We start from the raw sequence: 13,548 nt of genomic DNA on the forward strand, positions 1-13,548 counted from the left end.
CTTCCATGCTGATAATACTTCTTCTTTTGTGCTTCGTTCGACAGAATAGCTGCTGAGTCCCTCATTAACATGTTCTGCTATGGTGATTCTGGGTCAGACTGAGCCCCTTTGTCTGCCAGCGGGTATTGGGGGACAGAATGAATCCATAGTACCCCAAATCTACCACTAAAGATACTCATCGACTGGCTTGTACCGATGCTATAAGCACCCAGTAGCAGATCTGACTACCATCTCTGAGGTTTAAGCGTCACTCCACATAAACCACAGTAGGGACGTCAGACCTTCCTGCAAAGGACGCACGTCCACACCCCCTCAAGAAGCCTTTACTTTACTTCCTTACTTGACCCCTAAGCCCATGTCCCGTCACGCAACTTTTCTAACCGTAACAACATTAACATACCTCTGACCACCCTCTCCCCCTCCCCCTCCCCCTCCCCTTCACACACACGCCTATTCGACATCTGGACGCCCTGTTCTGTTCTACTGACGTGTAGCTCTACTTGGCATCCTTCACATCACATCGCATTATCATAAATTTTCAATGGTTCAATCAAAGTGATTTACTGAATTACATGCATTTTATTTTGAAGTATACCCGTAGCAGTATTAGATGTAGCTGCCTCGTATATGTTACGCTACAGTCGTGCTGGAGGTCTTCCTTGTCCCAAATAGTGGAGGTTGTTCTACACAGCTGACCACAAACATAGGCTGACACACAGGGTCCACGTCACTATGTAACAAGAATGCAAGATATAAGATAGAATGTAATGTATATTGTATTGGTCTTACAAGGTCAGCAAAAACCACTTCGTGACTTGTGGATCTAAATTTAGGTTGTTCATCTGTTGATGATATTCTCTGAATCAGTCCCATCAAGAGAGGACGTCAAGCATGACGGTGAACCTGAGCTTCAGCCCATCACTTACAGTGTGTCACATAGCTCAGTCTGCCGTCTTGGCTGGGGAGTTTGTTTGTACATCAGTCACCATGAAATAGTTATTATATATGCATATTCACAAATTCCATACCGCGAAGTACATAATTAAGTAGTTTTCACCGATTGCGATAGAGTGAAGGTAGCGTGAACAGACTAGGTATTCTAATCACCTGCAGCCTAGATATCGTACACAATGTATATTTGTTGTAATGTCTAAATATCGTATAGTCTTGATGTGGCGTACGTACCGTCTAGATATAGTATACAGTGTACATACTATGTACAGTCCTATTATGGTGTACAATCTACACATTATGTACTGTCCGGTTATGGTGTACAGTCTAGATGTTGTAACGAATAACAATATACATTAGTCTGTATACATCAGTGTGTATGAAGTACATGGAAGTGCCTATGTATACATGTAGTATACGCCATGAAAGGGGCTGTGTATACACTACCGAGTGTCTGGAGGTGTGAATCAGCATGGACGGGCGTGAGGTACTTGTTGGAAGCTCACTCATTGCTAGGAGCCTCTCCTTACATGCTCACGCTATAACCGTTATACTTGCACTGGCATGTGTATACTTCAAGTTACAAGCATATGTATATAATGTAGTGTTTATACTTGTACTTCAGCTTAGGTATTTATACTCCAACTTTTATACTTAGACTTGAAATTGTCATGTTTTATTACAGCTTAGATAGTTACACTTCAAATTATGTACTTATACCGTATAGGTTATATACGCAATAGGTATGTGCCATTTGCTTCAATTTTGAAGAATCACCCAGGTGCAAACACAGCCCTACGGTCCCAAGCACATGCACTGTGCCACGTTCCGATGGCGTGACGACCATTCCGTTAAATAATACCTTTCAGGGTCATCACTGCATCTCGCCGTCACGCAATGATGACCCTGAAATGTAGCATTCAACTGAATTCTCAAACGTCACCTATGATACTCACTATATTCGCTCCGAAACTATGGAATATCCTGCCAACCAACATAAAGTCTGCTGACTCCATCTCATCATTCAAACGACTCCTCAAGACCTACCTTTTCAGTTACTAACTCTTATATCTTCCTCCAACAACTTTATGATGCAGTTATTTCTAAGCGCCGTTGAGCAGGCTATGTCTGGAAACTAGGCGCTTTATAAACTAATTATTATTATTATTATTATATGGTATGTATGGGTGTGTGTTGCGCCGAAAGGAGGAAGAAGAGTGTGTGAGTGCAGGCCAGTTTTACCTGTTTCCGTGAATACAACGTTACATATATATATCTTGAACTAGACCTTCAAGCAGTGTATGATCTGTGTGTGTGTGTGTGAGAGAGAGAGAGAGGGAGAGAGAGTAGTGCATGCATGAGTGAAAGTAGTGCATAGAGCTTATATATGAAGGTAGGTTTTGGTGTGTATGTGTATGTGTGTGAAAGTAGTGTATAGTAAGTGTGTGAAAATTGTGTAGTGTGTGTGAACGTTGTGTAGTGTGTGTGTGTGAAAGTTGTGAAGTGTGTGTGTTAAAGTTGTGTAGTGTGTGTGTGAAAGTTGTGTAGTGCGTGTGTGAACGTAGTGTAGTGTGTGTGTTGCGCAGAAGGAGAAATAAGAGTGTGTGAGTGAAGGTGAAGGCCATTTTAATAGTTTCCATGAATACAACTGTACATGTACATACCTTCAAAATAGATCTTTGAGTGTATGGTCTCTGTGTGTGTGAGTGTGTGTGTGTTAGAGAGGGAGAGAGAGAGAGTGAAAGAGAGAGAGACAGAGGCATAGAAAGTAGTGTGTGTTGTGTGTGAAAGTAGTGTATGGCTTGTGCGTGTGTGAAAGTATTGTATGGGGTATGCATGTGTGAAAGGCACATATTGCGCGTGTGTGTGAAGGTAATGTGTGTGTGTGTGTAGTGTGTGTGTTGCGCAGAAAGAGGAATAAAAGTGCGTGAGTGAAGGTGAAAGTGGAGGTCAGTATTAACAGTTTCCATGAATACAATGGTACATGCATATATAAGCAGAGAGAGGGAGAGAGAGAGAGGGGGGGTGGAGAGACAGAGAGAGACAGAGAGAGAGAGAAAGCAGTTTATGGTGTGTGTGTGAAAGTAATGGATGGTGGGTGTATATGTGTTTATATGTGTGAGTAGTGTTTATCTAGTATTTGTGGTAAGTAGTGTGTTCACGTGATCTATGTGTGTGTATTGTGCGTGATTCATGTGTGTGAGATGTGTGTAGATGTAGGGCAGATGAGAGTTGTGTCCGCCTGTCAGAGGCATCCACAGTCGTCAAACCAGTATGAGTGTGCGTGGATCCATACGCTAGCGTCTACATGTAGTCCTGCCTCTCTAGTGCATGTTCGCTGTTCCCACATACAGGCAGTATTCGCGGAATTCACCAGTATGTCACAGGAATGCTTCACTGAGTTCCAATACTATTTTAAAACACCCTGGCAGCCGAGATCTGCTCACCCTTAGCTCCAGTCGCTCGTCACAGTGACTGGGGATGAATACAAGGCGTGATGAAGTAGCTCCGTGTCTCTCCCCTCTCTCTACACACACTGCACCTGAAGGCTTTGTTCTGGAGTTAAGACCTCGGATTGAAAACTGCACTCGACACCATGTTTGGAATTTCCCTCACAAAGCAAGCTTTACCTTGAACGTCTCACCTCTAATATATAAGTAATCAAACCGTTTTTATTGCCTTAATTGCAGGGCTTTGCAAACGTTTGCAACTTTTCAAATTCGACATGAATTCAGATCATGACAGGTGAAATTCGCTGTGCTTCTTAATGTCGTCGATTTTGTTGCCACTATGCACGTACATATATGTAAATGAAGCCTGGATCCCCTACTGGCAGAGCCTTAGAGAGCATTGGGCAGATTGTTGGGAATGTATGACAATGTTGGGTTCAGACTCGAGGGTCGGGAACTTCAGTGACTTGTGTCATTAACAAAGATTCCTAGCGAACCCTAAAGAACTACTGTGTTCATATTTGGTACCATTTTGAGGTTGCAACATATGTCATATTTGGGATTTCCCTTTCTCAGTAAAGTACAAATTCTAGTACTATTTTGGTTGGGTCCCATCCGGGATTCGAACCCGCACCTTCAGAGTCAGGCACCTAATCGCCAATACACAAAGTCCGACTCCTAGCCCGCTCAGCCACCGCGACTTCCAAGTGAAAGTCGGACAACTGGTAGTCTAGACTGCGTACTTTGTGTACCCTTTTGATAAGTGTGAATTGGCACGGCTCCCACGGCCGAAAGCTATGAATACACGATGCCATTTAGAAAGTGGTTAAATGCAACTTAGGTCATATTTGGGATTTCACTTTCTCAGTAAAGTACAAATTCTAGTACTAGGCACCTAATCGCCAGTACACAAAGTCCACAAAGGAAGTCGCGGTGGCTGAGCGGGCTAGGCGGCGGACTTTGTGTACTGGCGATTAGGTGCCTGACTCTGAGGGTGCGGGTTCGAATCCTGAATGGGACCCAACCAAAAAAGTACTAGAATTTGTACTTTACTGAGAAAGGGAAATCCCAAATATGACGGTGTGGACAGAGATTTGAACCAATATACAACGCTGCTCCGTGTGTCCAAGTCTTTACGCTACGCATGTCTCCTTAGGCGACAAAAGCACCCGTGATCGATAAAAGGGACACACAAAAGTACTGGAGTTTTAGCAGCAACAATGTTTAAATACGACAAAAACACTAGAACGTAGTACATAGGTTTTTTTGTGACAAACAGAGGATGGAGCAGTTGTTTTATACTCGAAAACTTTTCGACATTTGAACGCATTGTTAAAGAAATATAACCATGCAACGTAGTTTATTTCGAATTTTTTAAAGGGAACAAGACAAGCTGACCATTCGATAAGTCAATGTAATGTCGTCGCGGTTGGCAGGGTATTTGTATTTGTATTTGTGCTGAGTAGGGGTTAAATGGTGAAAGGTTCTACTCAGAAAGGCTGAAAATTTCTTCTAGTACACTTTACACATGGCAGCTCAGGCCAAGACTGTAGATAATAGCTTGTCGACAGCACTCGTTATGCGTGGCTCAGATACGACAGGTGTGATTCATCCCTTCTAATGATATGTTTGTAAGCCCAATTTACAGGATCCTGAAATCACTCAAACATGACACTGACGACTTGAAGGATCACTGCATCTGGGATACAATGGACGGGGCGTGAGGAAAGTGGGTTACACGGGGGGTAATGAAAAACTAGCACTTCCCGCCCTAGATGTACATATTCCAGGCAGACATTTCTAGGAGTCAGGCAACTGTAAATGTACATTCTTGAACCGCTGCTGATCAACGATGATGCAGAGTTTAAGTCCTACGTTGTTTTATGACGACCACAAACTGACCACTGCTCTGTAAGGCTCTACCAAAAGGGACCCGTTGTTCATTTACATATCCTTATTTATTAGCAACAGATGTACATCATCATATGACATAAAGAAACATACATGCCTCCGTGTGAACCCAACAGAGGTGTTGCTGAGCATGTCCTCTCTCAACTTGAACCTAATTTATAGTAGCTCATTTTATAAACGTCTGAGCATTCGGGGATTATGAACGAAAGAAATATCAACCCTGAGTGCGTTGATAACACATTCATACACCCTCCCACTTATCTAATCAATGTACATATGCCCTCTACTAAACTACCCAATTGGATCATGAGCATCTTTTGTTTCGCTATATAATAACATATTGCTTTGTCCATTTTAGGATCTAAACATCCACATGCCACGTTCCATATTTTGTTGGAATGCAGCTACCTTCTGCAGTGTAAACTGTCCATAAATTTGTGAAAAATGAATGCGAAAATGAGTATCGAGTATGGTCTGACGTCGCTTTTAGCAGTGTTCCAGTAATATCAAGACGTGGGAAGTCAACACTATGCTTTACATAATGTACCCATGTAGGAATCAAATCAGATATCAGGCATGAAGAACGAACGATTCAAGTGCTAGGCTACTCGACCAACCCGATATGAAAATGAGCCAACTTGCGTTCATGTTATTAAAATGTAAAACGTTGTACTTTGAGTATCAGACATACTCTTGGCTGAGATATTCAGGGAATGTCCTGCTAGTCATTCAAACGCTTTTGTGGACAAATCTATGATTTAGAAATTAGCGACATGATACATTCTTGTCCACGTCGACTGGTTAAAGTCTTGAGACATGCGGTCAACTTTAAGCCAACACTGTGCAAGACTGTAACATGTTGTTGATCATGCTATCCAGACAGTGACGTCTGTGGCGAAGTAGTCACAAGCCGTATGATAGTGGGGACAAGACTGTAATCACCAGTCAGGTCCGGACTGAAGACGGGAACAGACAATTTGGATTGGCACCGACTTTGATAAGTGTTTTAGTTATGTCACGTGTCTGAGGATTTAGGCAGACTGGAGTTTTGGGCTGCTTGGTGACACCCATGAACAGATGTGCAGCACTGTCTGAAATACACGTGCAATAACTGGTTGCCGAGCACATGAGCAAAGTTTGGTCTTGGCAAAGGGACGTATCTCCAGACAGCAAGACGAATCATTTGAGGGGCTTATATTTGTCTCTTATTGGCCCACCTCGCCCCAAAAGCTATAAAGCCAACCAACCAACCAACGGCTGGGTTATTTGCGCCTTTGTTTTTTCTTTAAGTGTTTATATGTTGAATTTAGCAGCACGTGGAACACAACCTTTGATTATATCAATAACTCATGGTTCTGCACTTTCTGTCATGCATCGCTGTATCAAAACTTGCGATAACTCTTCATTCTGTTGTTTTATTTATGGTATGAAGTGAGTCAGGAACAGTAAGTGCAAAAAACCGTGTTTGACATTTATGTTGCTGATTTATGTATCATGTTTGTCTCACTGCACCATGACCCTCCTTCATCGACACAGGGTCAAGGTCACGGTGACGAGCATTCGTCTGAGGTTCATAAAATGTTATTTGTTATTCTTGCAGTTAATGTCTGAATGGTACGACGTTACACTGAAGAAGGTAGCAACGTTTTGTTTTACAGTAAATGCATTTGCTTTGAATCACTCACTGCTTTTCGTTTTAGGTAACATATTACAGACAAATGGATGTTGTAGTTATATGCAAGACTAATTTGAAACCAAATCGCGATGTATACCAAATTAATGTTATCTCAAACATAGCTATAAGCAGAACATGTCCAGTGATATTTGACGTTGAATAATCATTTTATTTTTAATTTCAAACTTGAATTAAATAGTATAATGCACAGTTAGGCGTAGAAAATGTACATGTAAGTAAAACCTTTAAAATTCATCCACACAGGACGATGGTACTGAGGTGAATATGAGAAAATAGATCTCTCTATTTCATAGTTGTATGTCTTTAACTTGGATTTTACCTGCTAGTTAGATAGTCGGGTTATTTCTTTACTGCAAATGTTTCAGCTACATGTTCGTAGTGTTGTCAAGATGTGGTAGTGATAGCGTCTAGTTGAGTGTTGTAGTTTTATTGTAGCGTTTCCATGGTGACACACAAAACGAGAGAAATGCCACATATTGGTGTCATTTCATTTATCAACGAGGTAGTCTATAACAGTTCGTGTACGCTATCTGTATCCCCCTGTGTTGTCATAGAGTTTGATGAAATGATAACATCTAAGCTGCATAATACACTGTCCTCTATTGCTGTCGACAAGTTCTTTTGTAAAACAACGTGCATGGACCCTATTGTTGTCAGGAAGTAACAGTTATCAGAAACACGCCGTAATGGCTGCTTTCTAAACATAAATACTTACATGCTTTGTGTAATGTTGCACTTAAAAACCAACAATGTACTACGTTTACATTCGCATGTCACGCCGTCTCGAGTGAATCCATATTTACTAAATGTAACCTTATAACCTCCAACGGTAACTGAAATAATTGGAACTGGTTGATGTTACTCATTGATGTTTATTTTGTTTGATCATGGATTTACAGAGTCTATACAGTAGCTGTCAATAAGTGAGTCATTAGAGAAAATTTCATATACTTTCATATTAATTAGCTAGTTGCAAGAATAATTTTCATAAATTGAGCTGAGGTCATTTTACTTTGCTATTTTCCAAACACCCCCTGCTACCTGTACAGAATTTTCTTTCATCTTTCCGTTCATTAGTTATCGAATAACACCTGATTAAAAACCACTTAATGTCAATCCATCCCGTAGACGTCTCGTTACCTCTGATTGTAATGTATATATATATATATATATATATATATATATAATATGTCGTTTAAATAGTTTTCGTAATGATCATCGGCAAAATGAATTAAAATAATTTGTATGTAGTTGAAATTCATAAAAATTATTCTTGCAAGAGTTAATTACCATGCAAGTCTATGCAATGTCGCTTCTATTATGTCAGCTGTTGTATATACGAGTTGAAGTGAGAGGAGCGAAAGATTAGATGTTCTGTAATACCACAGTCCACAGATGCAGCGTCTTATGTTGTTTCTGACCTTGACCTAAAGTACGTTGTTTTGCCACATCATGAGTTATACAGTGCTACTGCGTATCTCACCATGACATTCTTCTTACGTTGACCTTGACCTTGCAGGAAGCGTTACCTCATCGTAACAGTGTCGTGATCACCGTCACTCAGGGCGCTGCAGCTGCGTTTGGGATAGACGATGACGATGACAAGTACTCGGTGTCGGAGATGTCGGTGGGGGCGACGAAGAACGAGAAGCAGAGCAGGAACTCCCGAGAAATGTTCGGGAAACCTGGCGTGAGGAATAACCATCTGGGACTGGAACGCATGGTAAGAGGCGTCTTTAGTATGCTGTAGCTAACGCCTTCAGCTGTAACGGAGACATTTACTATTGACTCCCCGTGTCACACAACAAAACAACCACCCCTCTCCACTATCCGCCTCCACTAAACCCTCATGTCACCCGTGAAGAGCCGGTGTATAACTTTCGTAGGTAGCCTATGCTTGTAAGAGGCGACAAACGGTATAGGTGGTCAGGCACATGTCACATAGCCCAATTGTGTTGGACGATGCTCATGATATTGATCACTGGATTGTCCGATTATTTCGATTTCCAACAGATTATTAACAGATCGCTGCCATATGCCTGGGATATTGCGGCGTCAAAGAACAAACCAACCAACTAGCTATCCCTCTCCAATCGCTTGCCTTCCTAATCCCTACACATCACAAATCTCTCTCTCATTGCACTTGTGAGTTTCTCTGCTTTCGCCACCTAACATCTCGCGGGTTTTTAATCTCCTCTCTTCATCTCCAGAAATCCGTGGTGGCGGAAACTCACATCACTGACACGGAGTCGTCCAGCACGGAAAACTGCAAGCCCGACCCTGAGGACTCCACTCCAGCACATGCCGTCAACTCGGGTCGTGAGGAAGAGGGCTCCCACGGGGAGGGGGCCTCAAGTAAGACACGTAGAGGTAGACATAGCGTAGAGGCCTTCTAGATGCACAACACTGTGAGAGGTATTGTGTGAGAGAGACGAAGGGGCAGAATTATGGGCGAGAGAGAGATAGGGAGATTGGGATGGACAGAGAGCGATTGAGATAAAGAAAGTGTGGGTGGCATGTGCGGGGGGAGAGGGGGCGTGGGTAGAGAGAGGAGAAGAGACAAACAGAATGATAACAGAGAGGTAGATTGATGAAGACAGACCGGGGGCGGGGCGAGGTGCAAAATGTTTTGAAAAGTATAACCAGGAAGTTAGCGAAGTTAAGAGAGGGGAAAAGACAGAGGACCAATATGAGGTAGGTGACAACAGAAGTTGACGATACGCCTACTGGGAAGCTTAGTGAGAGTGAGAGAAAAGAAAAACGTGAGGTGCAAAGGAATGAGGCGGATGATAATGGTAAAGAGAAATGGGGATTGGGGAGGGGGATTGGGGAGGGGGATTGGTGAGGGGGATTTAGACCAAGACGGCCAAAGTTGCTTGAGAGATAGAGAAGAGGGGATAACATACAAACATGGAGGACTGAGATGGATTGAGAGTGAGTACGTACAGGAAGAGAGAGAAAGAAATGGTACAGGTCGAATACACTTGGTCGCACAAAAGTAGACGCAGGTCATGTTCATAAACATTCGTAACTACTCGCGTCATTCCGGCAAGTCGGAAGGCGATGTTTTGGACTGGATCCTGTCTAAGCACAAATGGGCATGGGGATGAAAATAGTCTAGTACTACTATCAAGGAAAGATAACTCTGAATTTCCGAACATGGCTCTAAGAATATCGTACATCCCCTGGGTAAAACAGCGATACGATCATTCCCTTTGCAAATATGTTTCAGTAATGAAAGGTGTTCAACCTTTAGCTCAAAGTTTATGTTTAAATTGTGCTTGGTATAGCTTAGCGAAGTTTCAAAGTTCAGTTGTTCTGCCATTTTCATGGTTTGAAATGCGTTTTAGTAAGCGCGATGTGATTGGTTTGCCACGATTCCTGGCTGGCAATGATGGCATACGAGAGAGGTAGGAGTCTTCTTGGAAAGAGACGAGTAGTTACGAATAGCTCATATAGTGCATGCAACAGATTAACGTCAACTGTTGTCCCGGATGTAAATCACGCGGCCGCCGTCACACCTTACGACGTAGTGCTAATATCAGTAATTTGTGCACTTCCTCAACTTGTCCAACGCAATCTTTTGTGATTTGCACGATATACAAGTACATATTTTTGTCTTCATGGTTAAGTAAAGCCCTACTGTCTTTAATGTACACATTTCAAAAGACCCAGTTCCTATTCTGAAAGCATTAGAAAAATCACAGCCTCAATCCCATTGCTCTTGTAGCGTGTTAGCTCTATTCCTGCAGGCAGGTAGAATATTGTTAACATTTGTCATTGTTCAGAATAGATAAATGTCAATATCGTTGAATGTATTACGTCTGTATGTTCATAACACGCATGATAGCAGTGTCACTACAGTCAACTATTCTTAACCATGTCAAGAAGCAGTGTAGGTACATGTATGAGCTCCACTATACGATAGTTAGACGAGTATATGGTTGACGACTTCTTTTCCATTGTCTAACACGACGTTAAGTGATCACCTGAAGAAGGGGCAAGAAGTAGCCCAGAAACGTCGTGTTAGACAGTACAAAAGTCATCCATATACTTGTCTTACCATATTCACCAACTTCTAAATGCCTCTCAAGAATCTACGTTATACGATGTTTCACGAAATCTGCAGTTACACTATGCCACTCTTCGCTAACCCTGCATATATTGATGTACAGGCAAAGATGACGAGTCTACCGTCACCGAAGTTGATGAAATCGACAATCTGACAGGACCGTCAAGCTTCGCGCTGTTCGCTCAAACCAAGTTTCAGCTCCGTACGACGCACGTCTACAGTTGTGCCGCTCTACAGGGCTCCCTACTCCCCAAACACGACAGGGCTGACACACTGGTATGTAACCAAGCACGACAGGGCTGTCACACTGGTGTGTCTCCAAACATTACAGGGCTGACACAAAGGTATGTCACCAAACACGGCAGCGCTGACACACTGGTATGTCACCAAACACGGCAGGGCTGACACACTGGTATGTGGTCAATCACGGCAGAGCTGAAGCACCTGTATATCCCCAAACACGACAGGGCTGACACACTGGTATGTCACCAAAAAGACAGGGCTGACACATGGTGTGTCGCCAAACACAGGGTTAACACACTGGTATGGCCTCAAACACGGCAGATCTGGCTCACTGGTATGTCCAAACCACGATAGAGCAAAACTCACAGGTATGTCCCAAAACACAATAGAACTAGCACACATGGTATATCCTCGCCAGGACACCCTTCTGTCCACTGGTATATCTACACACACCACCCAAATATTACTGTTACTACTGAAACACATGCTATGTGTGACCTTTACAATCTCATTTCAGGCGTCTCTCGCATCGTGGGTGACCATCCTCCGGGTGATGGGGGATCTTCCTGAAAGCTCAGGACAATTCCTCTCCGTCATTGGGGTAAGTCAGCAGCCATGAGATGGTTTGTGGTACTCGTAAATACCTTATCAGGAATACCTTCAGAATGTTAGTTCAGGTGCACTGTCATGAAACCTTCGTTGTGGGTACGTGAACGCCCTGTGAATATTGAGTACATGTCTCTTCATTATTATAATCTTATGCTACCCGTGTTGCGAATACGCTGCTTGTGTAGTTGTGTTGACACAAATCCAGAGCCAGAGCATAACACTGAATGCCAATGTACAATCTGCAAGAATTTTGGATGTAGATCCTTTGAATACATGACTGCCACTTCATGGGACACGTTCCATTAAAGGAGGAATGATCCTTGCCATTTTTAGAGCGACCTCAAAACATATCTCTTTAGGACTTTCTATAACGAATTACTATCAATGTGTACTGCCCTTTTGATGTTATCTTTCATTTGTCTATGATATGCACTGTCCTCAGATTTGCCATGCTATCGTTCTACAGGAGGAGCCATCAATCATAGCCAAGGTCAAGGCCGGGTTCAAGCAGAAATACTCGAAGAAAGACCTTGATGAAGCTCAGAAGAAATATTCGGAATATGTGAGTCTTCCAAATAGCTTTCCTCAAGCTTCCTTCCTGGACAGTCAACCTGAGGATAAAGTCACTTATCATTTCATGAAACGCTTGACTTGAATACACCCTAATAACGACATGTGTTTAGTTCGCAATGCCCTAAGAATTAGGCCAAAGTATATTCTAACACGTACAGCTTCGTATGTGACATCAGCTTACATTTAATCAAACTGGAGAAGGATGAAATGCGTAATTCTGGTTGCATGGACGTACAACACTGGGTTACAGTAGGCAAAGGTGTATTTTGCAGTTCAAAGACCCGGTGAGTGCCGAGGTGTCAGACATCCCGTTCTTACCCAGCGGAAAGGAGACGATGCTAGAAAAGATACAATACCTGTGTGCCCTAGGCATATACAGAACAGACCTAAGGTAACGTCCCTGGATACCTACTATATCACTGGTATAACTGTGCCAGTTATAACGGATAATTTGATTTTATAACCATTTGCAATGTGATTCATGAGCATTCGTGTAAAGGTTCGATGTTGTTTCAGGGACGAATTATACTGTCAGTTATGCAAGCAGCTGACCAACAACCCGTCCAGGAACAGCACAGTGCGGGGCTGGGTGCTCATGATGCTCTTTGCCGGATGCTTCACACCCTCTGAAAAGGTTCCACCACGTCCTTATATACATGCTCTTGCCTACCAGACCGACCATGTGATTTCCCCATGAAAATTGTTTTAATGAATGTCCTCCAGAATGCGCTTAAGACAATCCTACCCCATCAGCTTTACCAGAACATACCAGACGTCATAAGAAACGGATGTTACGATGAGACTAGATGTTTTGTGTCTGTACATCGGAAGATCTGGGTTATAACTGATATTCATTCATATTCATCAACGTAAGGCGTGGTAAACCGTCGTCATTTAGCTGGAATTCAACCAAACTACAAACAAACGATAGGACATAACAGAGTTATAAGTTACACCAACCATTAAATCCGGCCCTGATTCCTATGGTAACCTAATGCAGATTTTGCACTGAATCAGGAATGACATTAAAACGAATAGATTCA

General features: G+C 42.6%; 1 protein-coding gene across 4 annotated transcripts in view; it reads left to right on the top strand.

Moving 5' to 3' along the window:
- Positions 1–13,548, top strand: part of LOC137281221 (myosin-VIIa-like) — a 45,336-nt gene that overhangs the window by 15,410 nt on the left and 16,378 nt on the right. The window contains exons 2-9 of one of the 4 annotated variants that reach the window (XM_067812346.1): positions 6,913–6,948; positions 8,528–8,731; positions 9,219–9,378; positions 11,184–11,356; positions 11,841–11,924; positions 12,399–12,494; positions 12,778–12,896; positions 13,022–13,139. In XM_067812346.1, coding sequence (XP_067668447.1) covers positions 6,913–6,948; positions 8,528–8,731; positions 9,219–9,378; positions 11,184–11,356; positions 11,841–11,924; positions 12,399–12,494; positions 12,778–12,896; positions 13,022–13,139 — 990 coding nt within the window. Of the gene's footprint in view, positions 1–6,912; positions 6,949–8,527; positions 8,732–9,218; positions 9,379–11,183; positions 11,357–11,541; positions 11,561–11,840; positions 11,925–12,398; positions 12,495–12,777; positions 12,897–13,021; positions 13,140–13,548 lie in introns of those variants that run through there. The other 3 variants (XM_067812347.1, XM_067812348.1, XM_067812349.1) reach the window with 3 other exon arrangements.

Source organism: Haliotis asinina, chromosome 4, assembly GCF_037392515.1.
Source record: "Haliotis asinina isolate JCU_RB_2024 chromosome 4, JCU_Hal_asi_v2, whole genome shotgun sequence".
Classification (NCBI taxonomy): Eukaryota; Metazoa; Mollusca; class Gastropoda; order Lepetellida; family Haliotidae; genus Haliotis; species Haliotis asinina.